At 36.4% G+C, this 16,961-nt stretch overlaps 1 protein-coding gene across 2 annotated transcripts in view; it reads left to right on the top strand.

The window, feature by feature from the left end:
- mop (myopic) overlaps nucleotides 1–16,961 on the top strand; it is a 166,960-nt gene that overhangs the window by 111,330 nt on the left and 38,669 nt on the right. For both annotated transcript variants that reach the window (XM_067104451.1, XM_067104450.1), the window contains exons 15-17: nucleotides 1,296–1,439; nucleotides 1,574–1,705; nucleotides 13,301–13,491. In XM_067104451.1, the coding sequence (XP_066960552.1) occupies nucleotides 1,296–1,439; nucleotides 1,574–1,705; nucleotides 13,301–13,491 (467 nt within the window). The remainder of the gene's footprint in view (nucleotides 1–1,295; nucleotides 1,440–1,573; nucleotides 1,706–13,300; nucleotides 13,492–16,961) is intronic.

Here is a 16,961-nt window from a genome sequence, read left to right as displayed (position 1 = left end):
AACAAATTCTGAGTATATTTATTGTAAAATATTTACGAGACGTCATTGGATGGGAATTTTGGACAACAATCCCCTATGGCATCTCAAGGCAAACTGATCCCTCTCAGCTGCACCGACTAGTTATTAGATTCATTTATAGCCCATGGAAGTGATCTGAGCACTTCCTGCAACATTCGTTCAAATTGTATGGCAGAGAATGTTGAACATGTATGTATGTTTCCTGGACTCCACCACAAAGCTATATGTGATTTATGAGGAACATATTTGACCCCATTACAGAATGTAGAACAACACTTACAATTAAACATGCTGTACATGATTGTCCAGTCTTCAACCAACTGCTGAGTCTTGGAAACAAATCCCTAAAGAAACATTGTCAAAATCTTCATTGTCAGTTTATACAGTTTGTCCAATATTTAAATTTTTGAGTTGTAATTTACTGAATAACATTGATCCTTTATTAGTAATTTACTGAATAACATTGATCCTTTATTAGTAATTTACTGAATAACATTGATCCTTTATTAGAACAAACTCTTAGGTCAGCTTCTTGGTAATTAATGTTGACTCACCAGTTCAATTGAACTATTTAATCATCATCATCCATTCCTATAAAACACGATAATAGGTCTTTTGCCTAATTGATAAGATTTTTAGGATACAATGCCCATGTGTAAAAAAAAAACAGATTGAAGAGATGAAAGATGAAATTCAAATTGAATTCATGAGTCCAGTAACGAAAAGTGTAAAGGGTTGAGTAAATGACAGTAGAGTATAATGGCAAAAACTTGAATGATAACAAGAGAAATGCTGATTTGAGTGCACCCTTCAGCAAGAGTCCTGGCCATGTTGCCAAGAAATACAGTTGAATCATCTATTGTTTCTTTATTATAAAGAAGAGTTAGAATTTTTTTTAAATAACTTCTTAATTATTTAATGTGGATGTTTTTGAGATTAGGGTATTTTTTGATATTTTTGATTTTGGGATATCTGGTGGAAGTAACTGCTATTTTTTACATTTTCGCATGTTAAGAAATAATGTGAAAGTTTGCAGTTAAATTCACACAAAGCTTAGAAAACATTCACTTTGTTAGTGAGAGAGAGTATGGGAATTATGCAGGAGAACTTTCTTTGGCATCAAAATTACTGTACATGCAGTGGTCCTTTAGATTTCAAAACCACATATTGGAGTGCTTAGTGTCATTTTTATATTTAGAACAAGAATTAGAATTGAAGGATTTAAGTTTAATTGCACAAAACATGAGAAGTTTTAAAAAAGGTTTGTTCTGTTTCAGGAAAAGGAATGTGGTGAACTGAAAGTATCTGTGGCAAGGTGTTATCCATTGAAGAACCGATTTGCAGATATCTTACCCTATGATCATACTCGTGTGAAGCTTCCATCAGCTAGGGATGATTATATTAATGCATCACATGTTCAGGTCAGTTAATCAGTAGCTGCTATAAGCTGTACCAAGTAAAGTTTGGAATGTAAACAAAACCTCACATTTATTTGAGAAAAAATTTTGCTTCATTCTTATATCCTTCATGTTAACCTTATTCAAAATATTTACAGATAAAGTCAACAGATCAAAGTTTCCCATTAATATTGACACAAGCTCCAATGCCTGCAACATTTATGGACTTTTGGACCATGGTATGGGAACAACAAGTTGAGATTATTGTTTGCCTGAATTCGGAGGCTGAGGTAAGCAATTTAATTACTCTGTTGTAAAGGGGAAGTTTGTAGAAGTTCATATAGATTACAAAACATTGCCTTGATCTTTTTACTTTAGAATGCAAAGATCATCAACCAAAAATTTTATTGAGATAACAAATATCCTCTTCCAGGGAATGTGAGAAATGCCCCATTTATGGGGTATAAATCCCACCTTTTCAGTTAGAAGCATTGGTCTAGACAACACACATTGTTGTCAGTTGAGATGTCAGAAGGCAGCAGATATCAGCTAACCATTGAGGTGAGATGTAGGAACTCATGACCCAGAAAGACATATTTTGAAGTTGGATAAAATATATAAAAGGTTGAGGGTTAAAAAGATGATGAGTATTACATTACATCTTATGATGCCTTTGCTTTAACTTGAAGAATAACCAACCTTCACTTGAAGATACACTAGTCATGGAGACGTTTCATCCTTTGACTTGTGGACGAGAAGTCTGGTCTTCATCTCTCATATTTTGTCCTTGTTCTCATATTTTGTCCTTGTCAAGCTGTGGCACATCTCTTATAGGGCAACTCAGGAGGTTTCACACATCATCAGTGGCAGAAGTCAAGGTTGGTAATGTAGTTGGAGCAGTGATGTGGTCTTGACTACCGGCAACCTGGGTTTTGGTAGCAAAGTTCAAAGTAAATGACAGACCCACACAAAACCAGTCTTGGGCATAAAGGAACACTACTTGACAAGAAATGTACCTCACTCGCCCATCTCAGTGATACTGTGGCTAAAATGAAAGCAGTCTTCATCATTAAATGCTGGAGAAAAGATTCCTGGAGCAGTGCTAAAGGTACTTGGCAAGAGAGAGATCCCACTTAGATGGCTGAATCATTTTACAGTATTAGAAAACTTCAGAATGATGGGAACGTCTCTTGCAGCTATTACTTTTTTGACTTGAAATTACAGAATTTGAGAGCGGGCCTAAATGTAACCCTTGATTGCAGAGACTAACAGCTTCATACATTGCAGATACAAGAAAGTTAGTCCTCATGGGAATAGAGTCATTGATCAGATTAATGCCCCCATTAACATTGCTGAATTTGCCCCACTTTACCTGGTACAGTTAGATAGTTCCAGTTTGGCAGAAATGAATGGTGTTACATTAGCATCTTCAAAAAAGCAACAATCTCAGAGAAATTGTTTAATAATCTCCAGGTGTCATCTTCATCTGTTTAGAGGTCCTGATCCAGTCCAAAACCCTGTCTCACTAGGCTGAATAGAGGGAAGATGTTAATAAAGCATCTTCAATTTCCCCAGGATGCTAGATTTGGTCATGCTGTGCAGAGAATGTCAAACTTGTACTTCTACTGCTAGGCAACAGAGGTTTGGATTTTGTTCATTCTTAGATTCTAAGATAGGCAACTGAAGTGGATTTTTCTGCCATCACACACCAACTTTCCTTTTTAATGATGTACTAGGAAATACCTTGTGGGGTAAGGACATGGTTTTCAACCCTAGGAAGTTGTAGAGCTGCTTGTCTGTTGCCAACAAGGTGCTCTTCACCTGTTGATTTAGATTTGCCTTCTAACTGTAAGTCATTGCAACAATGAACAAGAAAACTTCTGGAGCATGAAGAACTAGAGGTTATTTGTACTAGTAAGTGACCTGAGACTTGCTACCAATGTACAGCCTTCAGCACCTCCTTTAGAGCACTTGGGAAAGACAGGTGATTAATACTTGAAAAGCTGTGGCTTCTGGGGCCGCATCCTGAAGAGGCTGTGTGGAAGTAGCTTCTCTTATGATTCAAGATGCTTTATCAGGGACTTACACAGCATGGTTGGAGGACTTATTTGCCACTGGAACTACTGGATTACTAATAGCAGATGAATGATTTTGACTGCTGAAGAATGAATTAATGCCACTGATTACTCACCATCTCAATGTCGTCCTTAAGTGAGAGAATGGATGTCATCATGGAATTTTTTTTGTTTTGAAACTGTGTGGTAGGTGAGACAATTCTTGAACAGGGAATCTCTTTTCCCCTGGTTTGAATCTTGTTTTCCCCTGTACTCTCTCTCTCTCATGATTACTTCAACCTCTTTCAGATTTTATTAGCTTTTCCCAGCTTGCTCTCCAACCTCTCCAACTCTATCTTTACAGTTTTGATCATCAAGAACAGATACCAGTGTTATGATTGGAGTTCATTTTTAAAGCCAATAGTAAGAGCAAGCACCCAATAATGTTTGGAGAGATATCAGTATGCTAATCACATGGATATTTCAGGGGCTGGACTCTCTAAGAACTGCCCCATGGATTCCAGGGTTGGGCTGGTTTTGGGGATAGGACTCTTGGCATTCTGTTCAGGTGATTAGAGTGAGGATGTTTGTATTTATGGAATGCTCCCAGTCCTGTCAAGTGGGTTTGGTCTGCACTTGAGCTACCGTAATAATTTTATTGATATCCCCTCAGAGTAGGGTAGGGAGTGGACATATGGGATTCTGCTTTTACTGGTGTCATTGATGGAAGAGTGAACTCCAAGAAAGGCAGTTGGTGGTGTCTTTTCATGGTTTTCAGACAGTCATATTGGTTTTTTATTGATTTTTTATGGAAAATACAAAAATACCCCTTCTACCCTGGACCCATTGACAACCACTTGACATAGTTAATGACTTTTGGCTCTGATATGACTTTGAAAATAGCTATTTCCTGAAAAGAAACATTGGTACATCAGAGTGGAAATGAAAATGGTGGAAGTATTGTTGTGGTCTCTCAAAAAATGATTAGGTTGAATTTATCAGATGATTCAAGTGTATTTTTCCCAGTCCACTTTAATTGTTTTGTGGTGTGGGCTGGAATTACCTGACAGGGCATGCAAGAAAGTTATTATTATATAATGATCATTAGAATATAAATTGTCAGAAACAAACCACTCAAATTTTTTTACTATAGGAGTCAGGCATAGAGAGATAACAACAGATGACACTACTGTGAGTACAGGCAGTTATTGGTGGGGTTCAGTTTCTGAGGGTGTGATGATAACTGAAAATCGTGCTAACCGAAAATCGGCGATTTCGGCGCTTTTTCGGCGATTTCAGTGCTTTTTCGGCGATTTTCGGGGGTTATCAGTGCCGAAAAGCAGCAATTTTCAGTTATTGGCGCCTCTGTTAGGTATGTATCGGCGCCAATACCCAATTATCGGCGCCGATAAGCGGAAATAGGCGATTTTCTGCGCCGAAAATTGCCGATTTTCGTTGCTAGACAAGCCCCCATAAAACATATCCTTTAATAAAATGTGAATTACTGTATCATAAACAAAAACATGAAACCAAACAAGCTCTATCAAGTCAGGTCTACCTATCCCTCTTCACCCATCCAACACTGCATCCCCACCCACTTCCAGCCATAGAAATTGCTCCCCAGCTCCACCCACCTTCCAAAACAACCCCCTTCTCTGTACTTTCCTCTACTCACCCTCACTGCCCCTCCTTTCTGATGGTGGCAAGCCATCCGACTCCCCCCCCCCCTGCCCCAAACCATGGAAACTTCCTGAGGCCTCCCCCACCCCCAAAAACCCTTTCTCAGTCAGTCTGAGTGTAGGCAGTGTTACCAACATTTTCTTGAAGCAGCACATCGTTGCCAACTATCAGAGGGTGGTTTTTCAAATTTGTTGAAATTTATATATCGTGTATCTTTGGGGCCTTGATCCCTGGTCCGGGTTTGTTGGATAACGTTGAGTTTTGGATAACGGCGATCCGGATAATGGAGGGATTACCGTTATGAGTTTTTCATTTTGATTTCAACACAAATTTTTATTAGTTAAATTTAAACTATTTTGGTATTAAATTTGAATGAAAGAAATGGGTTGTGTTGGAGTCTGAAATGTTAGTGATTCCATAAACTCTCTAACCCTTTTGCGTACCAGTGACTGATATAAACGTCATCCACATTTAAGTCCGTTGCTTATTGGTGACATACACATAAGTCTAAAAAAAAAAAAAGAGATTGCACAAACCAGCAGACAAGATCAGGATCATTTTCAATGTATGGATACTGGTTTTGCAGTTTTAGATTTTTATTTTATGTATAATTACATTATTTATCTTTTTTATTTGTTTGTATAATAGCTTTTTAGAGAGAATTATAGAGAGAGAGAGAGAGAGAGAGAGAGAGAGAGAGAGAGAGAGAGAGAGAGAGAGAGAGAGAGAGAGATTTGTGTAATATGTATGTTTACTGTAGTGTTAGATTTTTATTCTATAATTACATCACTAATCTTTTTGCTTGAGAGAGAGAGAGAGAGAACACTTGACTGAGTACTGCTTATTTTACGGAAAACGTGACATTACTTTGTCAGTAATATTTTCATATTTTCCTTGGCTTTTTTACGTTATTGCATAGAGCAGTTGTTCAGCTGCAAATTGATTCAAAATTGAGCAGTCTACTATACCTTGAAAATTGTTGGAACTACAAGTCTGAACTAAAAAAGGTATAAGTTGTCTGCTTACATTGCATGGGTGACTGGCGCCTTTCTTATGGAAAACATGATGCTACTTTGTCATTCCTTTTTTTATATTTTCCTTGCTATAATTACAACTTTTTTCATTTCAATAACTAGGTAATTTATCTGGGTATACAGTCGACCCTTGTTAAGACGGACTAATAGGGGGGCCAGGGTGTCCGTCTTAGTCGATAGTGTGGTTTAACCGGCGATATCTATATACAATATACAGCATACCTATAAATATACTGTATTTCATTATTTTTATAAAGAATATGGGTAATAAACCAATGTAGAAACATTTGAATTAAAACTCATGGTAAAAGATGAAAAATGAAGAATAAAACATGATAAAAATGATAGAATTCAGCCACATATGTAGATCCCAAGGCCGAGACATAAACGCCTAATTGTTAAGTAAAATGAAGTGGAGTCTCCAAAATGAGTAAGATTTTTTTCCTTTTTTCATGTTTTTTTATTTTAGTTATTTATTCATTATAGCTTATTATTATCTATATTAACATACTGTTAAATAAATGAGATGATTAAGATCATCAGTAATAAAAGTGGGATAATTAAGACCATAAGTTCACTAACACATTTTGTTTTCAACAAAAACATTCTTAAAATGCAAAAAAATATACATGATCAAAATTATGTAGTTCAACTTGTGAATTTTAACGATAAGTAAGACTATAAAATACATTTCATCATATCAGTCTTGGAGAGGGTTGGTTTTTATAGTTACTAACGTCATCATCAGTTTGCAGTCGTAAGTCTGAGGATGGTCCGCGAATAGGATTCGCAAGTGATGACTCATCACCACAACAGACTGTTGTGGGATTTTTCATACCACTATATTAAAGTTAAAATTATTATTGAATTCATGTTTTCATGAGGAAATAATTATATAAAGCAAATTATTGAGTAATTTTTGCCATTAACTGTCAAATAATCATGATTGTGGCAACTTTCAAATTTAGTGCCGTCACAACGTGTCTATAAATAGAATAGAAGTAGAGGGCTGTCATTGGCTAGCAGATCTCCATGGCAACCAGCCAGCCAATCAGGTTTAAGCTGTAGTTTGTCTGAGAAAGAACTTTTGCTCAGAGAAGCTGACGATGACATAAGTGCATGTGTTTTGAATACAAAACGTAGTTTTTAATAGTGTATGTAGTTTGCTGGTTACATGAAGAATAGATTGAATTCCTTCTTATTACTTTGAGTGCAAAATTGTTGGTTCAGAGATTCTTCAGTAATATTATATATATATTATATATATATATATATATATATATATATATATATATATATATATATATATATATATATATATATATATATATATATATATATATATATATATATATATATATATATATATATATATATATATATATATATATATATATATATATATATATATATATATTTTTTTTATATTCAGAAGATATTTATTTTTAAAGCTGCGTTGACATTCTTTTTAAAACAAAATTCTTCTCTTTAATCTCTCGAGGATAAAATTACGCTGCATAGAGGGAAATGACAATTTTCTCTCTCTCTCTCTCTCTCTCTCTCTCTCTCTCTCTCTCTCTCTCTCTCTCTCTCTCTCTCTCTCTCTCTGTCATTAGCCACGTAAACACAGATAGAATTACGCTGCATAGAGGGAACTGGCAATATTCTCTCTCTCTCTCTCTCTCTCTCTCTCTCTCTCTCTCTCTCTCTCTCTCTCTCTCTCTCTCTCTCTCTCTCTCTCTCTCTCTCTCTCTCATGTTGTTTGCCACGTAAACACAAGTATTGTTCAGTAACTCAGCTTTTGTCTTTGTCATATCTATTCTTTCCTAAAGAACATACAAAGCATCATACTGTAGCTACCAGTCAGGCAGCAGATATGTAAAACTGTTAATGCTCAGTGATTGGCTACAATACTTCCTACCTTTCCAGACAATAGCGTTTCTTAATGACGGTACCTACTGCGCAAGTTAAATTGGTTATAAGTTAAAAGCATTTCAGTTCATTACAGTATAAATACAGAACATTATATATAAAATAAAAATATAAATGAAAAGTTTTTCATTTACCTTTGGTAAATAAAAAGGAAAATGGTATGGTATGCAACGAGCAGAGGAACAGTAACTATCTTAATCTGTGGTCGAACATTACGTATTTTAAATCAGCTGACCCTCTTCAGTGTCCGTCTTATCCGATATCCGGATTAATGAAGTCTGGCTTAACGAGGGTCGACTGTACTATGGACGTACAACGGTGACTATATCGCAGTTTTTTTTTGCCAAATTATTTTTTGGGGAAAGTGAAAAATGTTCATGTACTTAGTAATTTCTACACATTATTTTACCTCATTAAGTTATTTTTGGAGGATTTTTTATGCCAATGTATAGAGAAAATCATTCAGCTGAAAAATTAAACAAAATTAAGCAGTCTACCTTAAAGGCTGTTGGAGTTATGCATCTTTGAACAAAAAAGGTATAAACTTTTTTGTGGGTATCACTTGGGTGACTGGGCACTTTTCTCACAGAAAACATGACACCACTATGTCATTTGTTTTTTCATACTTTTCTTGCTGTAATTACAATGTTTTGTATTGCAATAAGTGGGTAATTTACCTGGGTATGCTTTGGATAAAAAACGAAGACTTCATCATAAATATCTTTTTTTTTTTGGAGGAAAAGTGCAAAATTTTCATTCAACCTATTTAAAAGTTATTTTAGGGGCATTTTTATGCCATTATATAAAATAACTGTTCAGCTGCAAAATTAAACAAAACTGAGTGGTCTACTTGAAAATTGTTGGAGCTACACGTCTTTGAACAAAAAAATGTTATAAACATTTTTATGCTTACTGCTCAAGCCACTGCCACTTCCCAAAGACATAATTGTTTATAAGAGTCATAAGCAAAAGGGTCAAGCCAACTGCCCTGTGACATTAAATAACTGCGGTACTCGGCAACATAGTACTGCCTGGCATTCAACTGCCAGAAATTGATTTTTTATATAACTTTGTTTTTGCCACGTACTGTACATGGATTTTCATAAGTTGCTTATGCCTTAAGTAGTTAAGAGTGTAACAACAATTGGGATAAAGACTTTTGTCCATGTCCATCATGGCAGTCCTTTCCCACATGTTTCTTTCTTAGGGACTTTAATGTCAAATTTCTAGATGTATGGTAACTTCCATAATCTGATGAGGAAGAATTCCTGTTCAGGTACCTCCTTCCAAATGGTGTTTCCTCTCATTCTTTATGATCTCATGAATTTCACTTTGTACTTCAGTAAGAGGTAAGATAGGAATTGGTACCTGTCTTGCAGCTCTATATGTAGTTAATGTTACCACTACCAGGCAGTCATTGGTCTAGTCCTTTTTCAAGACTTCTTAAAGAGACTCTCTTGAGAATTTTTTTTCATCTTTCATTTTCTGACTTAAGGGAGGATGATGAATATGAAGGCTTATGCATTCAGCCTGGGGTAACTACAGGGAGGTAAATCTATTCCATGAGTTCCATATGACCCCACATTCTAGCATTTTCTTTTTTCTTCATCATCTTTTTAACCTTTTTTTTTTGTGACATTCTGTCTTATTGAATAGGTATCTAAAGACTGTTCTCAGCAAACAGCCTTACCAAATTTAAGGAGTTTACCACCATCTGGTACACACCTTCTCAACAAGCTAGCAGTGATTAAACCTTGAACTCTGTCACCCTGCATCCTTGAGCAAGTTAATATCACTGACTCAGGGTGCAGCACTATTTTTACTAGATGGTTATACCAGTTTGTAAGCTCAACTCTTGTCTATTGAACTGCTCCACTTGTTCACTCTACAGATATAACTGTAATTCTCAGAACAAACATTTTCCTATATAAAATTGCCTCAAACATTGTCTTTCTCCTTCTCCTCTAGTTAGTACAAATCCATGTATTCATTATTTGTGGAGACTGTAATGCAAAGCACAGCGAGTGGCTAAATTCAAATTCCACAGGTCAACATGGCCAGTCTGCTCTTGATTTCTGTGCATCCTCCAATTTTGTCCCGCTAATTGAGAAACCCACATATTTCTAGTAAAAGGTTAGACCTCATATTCATGGATGTTTCAGCTGTTGTCAAGTCCAAGGTCTGCAAATATATATGTACTTCTGATCATTGTGCCATTGAGATGCACATATCTGTCAATCAGCATATTCCTAATGCCACCATTTGAAAAACAGTCTGGCTGAAACTAGAGCCAGTTGGGATTGCATTATTGAAGCTTGTCAGGGACTTAATATTTCAATTGCTATATCAGATCCTGATCCCAAGAAGAAGTTAAATGAATTGCTGATGGCTATTGTAATAAGGTATGTCCCTAGGAAGGTCATCAAATTAAGGACAAATGACCAGCCATGGCTTGATGATACATGTAGAGAGCTTTCCTTGACAGACCAAATTCAGCACTTGGAGACGAATCATTCAAATGAGAATTACACCATTTTTATAAAGTCTTGTCTTGCTGTGAATAGAACTTACCATACAGCTGAGAGAAATTACAGGCAGTCCCTGGTTATTGGCGGGCTCGGTTATCAGCGATCCAGTTTTATAGCGCTTGTCTAGCGATGAAAATTGGCAATGTCCAGTGCTGAAAATCACCGATTTCCACTTATTGGTGCCGATAATTGCATATTGGCGTTGATACATACCTAACAGAAGTGCCGATAACCGAAAATCGCGACACGCTGTCAGAACGGAACCCCCACTGATAACTGGGGACTGCCTGTACAGTAATTCACTGAAGAGGAAACTTGAAGGAATTACTCTGCCTCATCTGTGGTGGACCAAATTGGCATAATCTGTCTTTGGGTCAGGCTTGTCATCCATTCCACCATTACTAACAGATGATGGTAGGTTGGTTACTGGCCCTAGGGAAAAGGCTGAATTGCTTCATCGAGCTTTTGAAGTTAGGCAATCAGCTGAGGATGTCCTTCTCCCTGATACTTGTCATCCTGAACCTATTCTTACAAAATTTACATTTCACTCTAAGGATGTTAAGCAAATTCTTGATAATTTTGATAGTGGGAGTTGAGAAGATCCTGATTGTTTCTTCCCTTATTTTTTTAAAGAGTTTCTAGTGTGTTGTCTCCTAAGATTAGTAGATTCTATAGTTTTATGTCGACATAGTATCTTTGTGGATGAGCGGAAGCTTAGTAATACAGTTTTTGTTCAAAAGAATGGCATATCTGCAGACTGCAGTAACTAAAGACCAATTTCTATTCTTCCTGTGTCCTCCAAAGTTGCAAAAAAAAAAAACATTTTTAAGCCACTGATAGTCAATATGCATATAGGAAGCAGTTAGGTACCTGCGATGCTCTTTTGGACTTAACATGCTATTTGCAAGAGAACCTTGGTAAGGGTTTCGAGTGCAGAGTAATTCATATAGATTTTATAGTGTTTTGTAAACCACAAGTCACGTATTTATAAACTACAGAATCTTGGAGTGGGTGGACATGTTTTAGGATTACTTCCAGGTTTCCTTACTGGTAGGCAGCAGTGAGTTGCTGTTGATGGGATCTTTAGCAAACCAAGACCTCTTAAGTATATCTTAGTTTAACCAGACCACTGAGCTGATTAACAACTCTCCTAGGGCTGGTCCGAAGGATTAGATTTATTTTACATGGCTAAGAACCAGTTGGTTACCTAGCAATGGGACCTACAGCTTATTGTGGAATCCGAACCACATTATAGCGAGAAATGAATTTCTATCACCAGAAATAAATTCCTCTTATTCTTCATTGGCCGGTTGGAGATTCGAACTCGCGGCCAACAAAGTGTTAGCTGAGAACGGAACCCGCTCAGCCAACGAGGAACTACAACCTCTTGTGTCTGGAGTTCCACAGGGTAGTGTTCTTGGTCCAATGTTTTATTTTAAGTGTATACAGGTTGGCCTGGAAAACACAATTGTTCAGTATGCCAATGATGCAACACTTGTGGGTGAAGTAAAGTCTCCACTTATAAGAAATGAAGTTGCCCTTAGCTCAACTGGGCCATGGACCGGATCAGTGAATGGTTTAGTCGGAGGGATATGAGGCTGAACTTCAGTAAAACAAAAACACTATTTATTAGCAGATCCCATACAGCTTTTCCACCTCATCTTCCCATTCAAGTTGATGGGACTATGCTGAATGAGTCTGAAGCTTGAACTATTATAGGTGTAACTTTTGACTCACATCTTACATGTGAGAAACATCTAATGAAAGTTTCAGCAAATGCTCCATGAAAGTTAGGTATAAGTTGCATTTTAACAGAGATCTTTCACATTCACAATTGATCCCCAATCCCCTTTTTCTGCTGAGAGCAACCAGATTCGCTGAACAGTAGCACCAATATGTAGTAAATTTGTCTCGCTGTTGAACTTCTCAGTTCCAGAGGTCCTTTATTCCTCACATTGTTGGACTGTGGAACAGCCTCCCTGAGTATGTTGTGCAATTGGAACCTCGGAAGTTTGAGTGAAGATGTATTTTAATAATCTACTTATATTTTTATTTCTTTATTTATTTATTTGTTAATTTTTCTGTTTTTCTAATAACTGATCTCTTTCTGTATTTCCCATTACCTTCTGTTACTGCTTTTGAATGAACACCATACTCTTTAAAGCTTGAATTTCGAGTTAGTGGCTCCTATGGTCTTGTTCCAGATGAACAGGGTTCATCTTCTAAATAATAATAATAATAATAATAATAATAATAATAATAATAATAATAATAATGTTAATAATAATAATAATAATAATAATATTATTATTATTATTATTATTATTATTATTATTATTATTATTATTATTATTATTATTATTAATGAACAACAATAACAATAAGCAAACTTCAGACAAAGGAAGGCAGTTTAGAAACCCTCATACATCATCATTTAGTTATAGAAAGAGTTTAACCAGACCAATAATCTCATACCTCTGGAAGAGAATATTTATCATTGTTTTGATTTTTCTAACCAGTTCACTGGATGCATTGTTTCATACTGAAGAAAAAATTAATGCAATTATTAAATCTTGGTTGCCAATTAAAATAGATTAGTTTTGCTCTTATGAAATATGGAATGGAATCACGTTTAGTAAATTATTGCTTTTACACAGGTTAAAGGGCAGATTTATTGGCCAAGTGATGTTGGATCAAGTTGTGAATATGGTCAGATATCTGTAACATTACATAGCAGTTGTGAAGGTGGCAGTCCTCTTTCTTGCCGACGGGTTCTTCACATTACTCACAGAGTCTCCAAGCTTACACGTGTGATTATTCATATGCAGTTCCTCGGGTGGCCTCCAAGGTTAGTTTGTGATTAATGTAAGTGTATCCTAATGCTATTTTACTGAAATTAATTCTTTTATCTCTGTGCTCACCAATACTGAATTGAATAAGACTACTTTTACAATATTGATATGGATTATTTATAAGATGAAAGAACTTTTAAAAGCTGTTTTGTAGTAGTTGCAGGTTATTGTGCATATGCTGGAGTTCCAAGTTTGAAAACAGTGAAAGATTAAATGTCTTCTTCACCAAGTTAATCTGTTAATGAGTTTCTTTTTCAAGTGTCTATAACAGTTGCCGAGGTATTTTACTCTCTGTCTCTCAGTGAGAGAATGCGTTGTTGAAGTCAGATGGATTTACCATAGACTATTTATATTCTATGTTGAAGCTGTGTGTTGGTTGAGAGGGCTGTCAAACCTGTGGAATCTCTTTTCCCCCCTGGGTTTTAATTTAAATCTCTCTATACTCTATTTTTGATGATTACTTCTTCTCTTTTACATTCCTGATTCCTTTTTTCCATCATGCTGTCCAACCTCAACTGCTACTTCTTAGTGCCGCTGTAGGGTTTTCCATTAATTATACTGTTATATCTTTTTGTTCCATTTAACTATTTTGGTCCTCTTTATCTTACTAGTCAACTTCTCTAACTCCCATTTTCCACTGTGTTGGTAGTGAAGAGTGCAGATCAATAATAGGATTGGTGTTCATTTTTTGAGGCCATTGGTGGGAGGTTTGATGTTCTTGTCACCCACCAAATAATGATTGGACCTTAGAAAGATCAGTATGATTTTTCAGTTTGTGGATTACAAGGATGGGTTGATGATTTGGGTAGGACTTGTGGCATTCTGTCCAGCTTGCCCACCAACACAGTTGGAGTGGGGGATGATTGTATTTAGTAGTCACAGTAGTAAGTAGTGGGCTAGGCTTTCACTTGTGTCATTCTTAATTATATTGGTGCGCTCCCTTAAGGTAGGGTAGGGGTGGTCATTTAGAAATCAGCTCTTACTAGTGTCTTTTGACCAAGGTATGGGCATCATGAATGATGCCTTTTTAAGATTGACATGCATTCCTCTCTTTTTTATGCTTAATTAGAGAAGTGTAAGGATTTACCCACCTATAAACCACTTGATGACATAGTTGATAACCTTTGGCATGAAAACCCCAGTTCCCAGCCATGGATGCCCATTTGACAACCTGTGCATGCCATGGTTTGTACCCTGAGCCCTCCTTCCTCCATCGTTTCCATATTGGAATCCTCTGTCCTACCTTAAAGGTCATGGGAGAGGTAACAGTGTACTTAGCAATGAAGCTGTACTCAGAGATTGTGTACATGGAGGCTATGATAAATATCTAACATTGGAAATTAATTGCTGTGGACATTTTTGTAGTTCATAAAGGCATTGCCATTTGCTGAGTTACAAGACCTTAGATTTCTCTGCAGAGCAGTTGTAAAATTCACATTAGTTCTGCAATCCCAGAAGAGATCCATAAATCTTAGGGCCTCTCAGATATTGGTGGGGACCCTGTTGAGTTAAACTACAAGAACTTGAAGAGTGGAAGTGATGAGGAAGAAAATTTGATGGTCTCTGTTCTCCTCAGTCAGGACTCATTTTAACATTTGCTAGAAGACTTTTTTTTCAGTAGTCAGAGGTGCTTGGTATATATTCAGGGTCAAGCAATATGTACCTAAATGCAGATTTTTTAACTGCCAAGAATTTGGCTATTTTGACATCTTGTTGGTACAAAGATCAAGGAAAGGACCCAATATGCATAAATTATGGTGATAGTACTAAGCATGGACTCTGCCAGAAAGATTCTGAATGTGTTTATTCTTAAAAGTACCACCATTTAAACAGCAGATAACAAAACTTTTGTTATTTTAGTATTTCAATTACCTGACTTGGATGTAAATACCATTGAGAAAAGATAGGAAATCAAGGACTAGTTATGAAATGCTTGGCAAGACAAGGGAAGATATATCAGCTTTTTAGAGCTGAAGGCAGTGTATTTAGGACTCCAAGTTTTTTTCTCTTTAGGTGAGAAAGAGGACAATAAACATCATAATAGACAGTATGATTACAGAAGCCTCCTTAAGAACCAAGGAGGCACAAGATCAGAGGCTGTGTCAGTAGCAGTCAACACCTTCATTTGACCAAAGGCTGTTCTCTAAGTTTTGCCCCCAAGGGGCAGTAGTATTGCAGACTCAGCAGGAAAACTCTGGTCATCCATTTGGAGTGGTTTTCTCATCAAGAAATACTAAATCCAGAAGCCCTGGAGATAAACTCCTTATTGCACCAGTGGGGCAGTTTGGAGTTTTATGCTTTTGCCCATGTTTGTTTTGATCAGGACAAGCTTGGCAAACGCCTGCAATTCCTAGAATCTCGTATGACATTGGTCACCCTTTGCTGGTCAAAGCAAGAATGGTTTCCTTATCTCCTGGACCTTCTCATATAGATACTCAGAATCTTCCCAGTCAGGATGAGCTTCTTCAACAATCCCATTTTTGTGGGTTAATTGGGAATTTGGACATGCTAAGCCTCTGCACATGGAAGATGCCCAGTGAGCCTTACAGAGAGAGGGTTCAGAAGAGACAACTGAGGCTATCGCGGTACTGTCCAGGACAAAAATACTCAATCTTTGTTAGGGGAAATGAGCATGCTACAGAATATCATCAGAAGCTGTCTATATAAGAGGTCGATCCTTAGTGGTACTGTATTGTCATTTTCCAGAGAATTCTTGGAACCAGGTCCCGAGTAGTGATGATTATATGATGTAACAATTTGTGATTCTTACTCCAGTGACTTTGTGGAAGTTGTAAGAAGGTTCTGGAAATATCTAAAGAGTTGAATCAAGCAGACCCAGTATTCCAGGATGTCTCATTAGCACTTCTTTAGGAAGATATCTAAGAATACTATTTTGTTTTAGTTGAAAGAAGTACAGTAAGATAAAGTAAGGTCAATCCCAAGTCAAGAAAGTTGAGGGAGTCTCTTACTGTGTTTCTTTGGCATTTTTTGTCCACCTTTCTTAAATTTCTTGTCCATAGGGCAGCTCCCCTTCATTTTATTGACCTAAGTTGAGTTCCATTCATGTGGCAGTATTCTATTAATGGTATCTGTAAATAGCCCATAAAAAAATTTCTTATAGATTGTCAGGAAAATGGATATTTTGAAAATAGTTTTAGCTTCATGAACTTTGTGTGTGTAGTGTTTGTAAATAAGGGGATAAAATCTTATTTTTTTGTATTCAGTATTATTTTTACTCATCATCAGTTTATAAAATATTGTATGTCACATTTCCTCAGTCCCAACAATCTTGATAACCTTACTGTGCGACTCACATGATGTGTATTATAGGAAAAGTGCGGTAGGTTATTTTTACCAGTATTTGCCAGTAATGTAAAATCAAATATTTTGAAATGATATAGGACTTAAAGAATGCTGTGCAGTTATTTTAATTAGGAATCATAATGTTGATACAGATATGCATTGT

This window comes from Macrobrachium rosenbergii, chromosome 5 (genome assembly GCF_040412425.1).
Source record: "Macrobrachium rosenbergii isolate ZJJX-2024 chromosome 5, ASM4041242v1, whole genome shotgun sequence".
Taxonomy (NCBI): Eukaryota; Metazoa; Arthropoda; class Malacostraca; order Decapoda; family Palaemonidae; genus Macrobrachium; species Macrobrachium rosenbergii.
The sequence above is the reverse complement of the archived record's forward strand: the minus strand, read 5'-3'. Positions and strand labels throughout refer to the sequence as shown.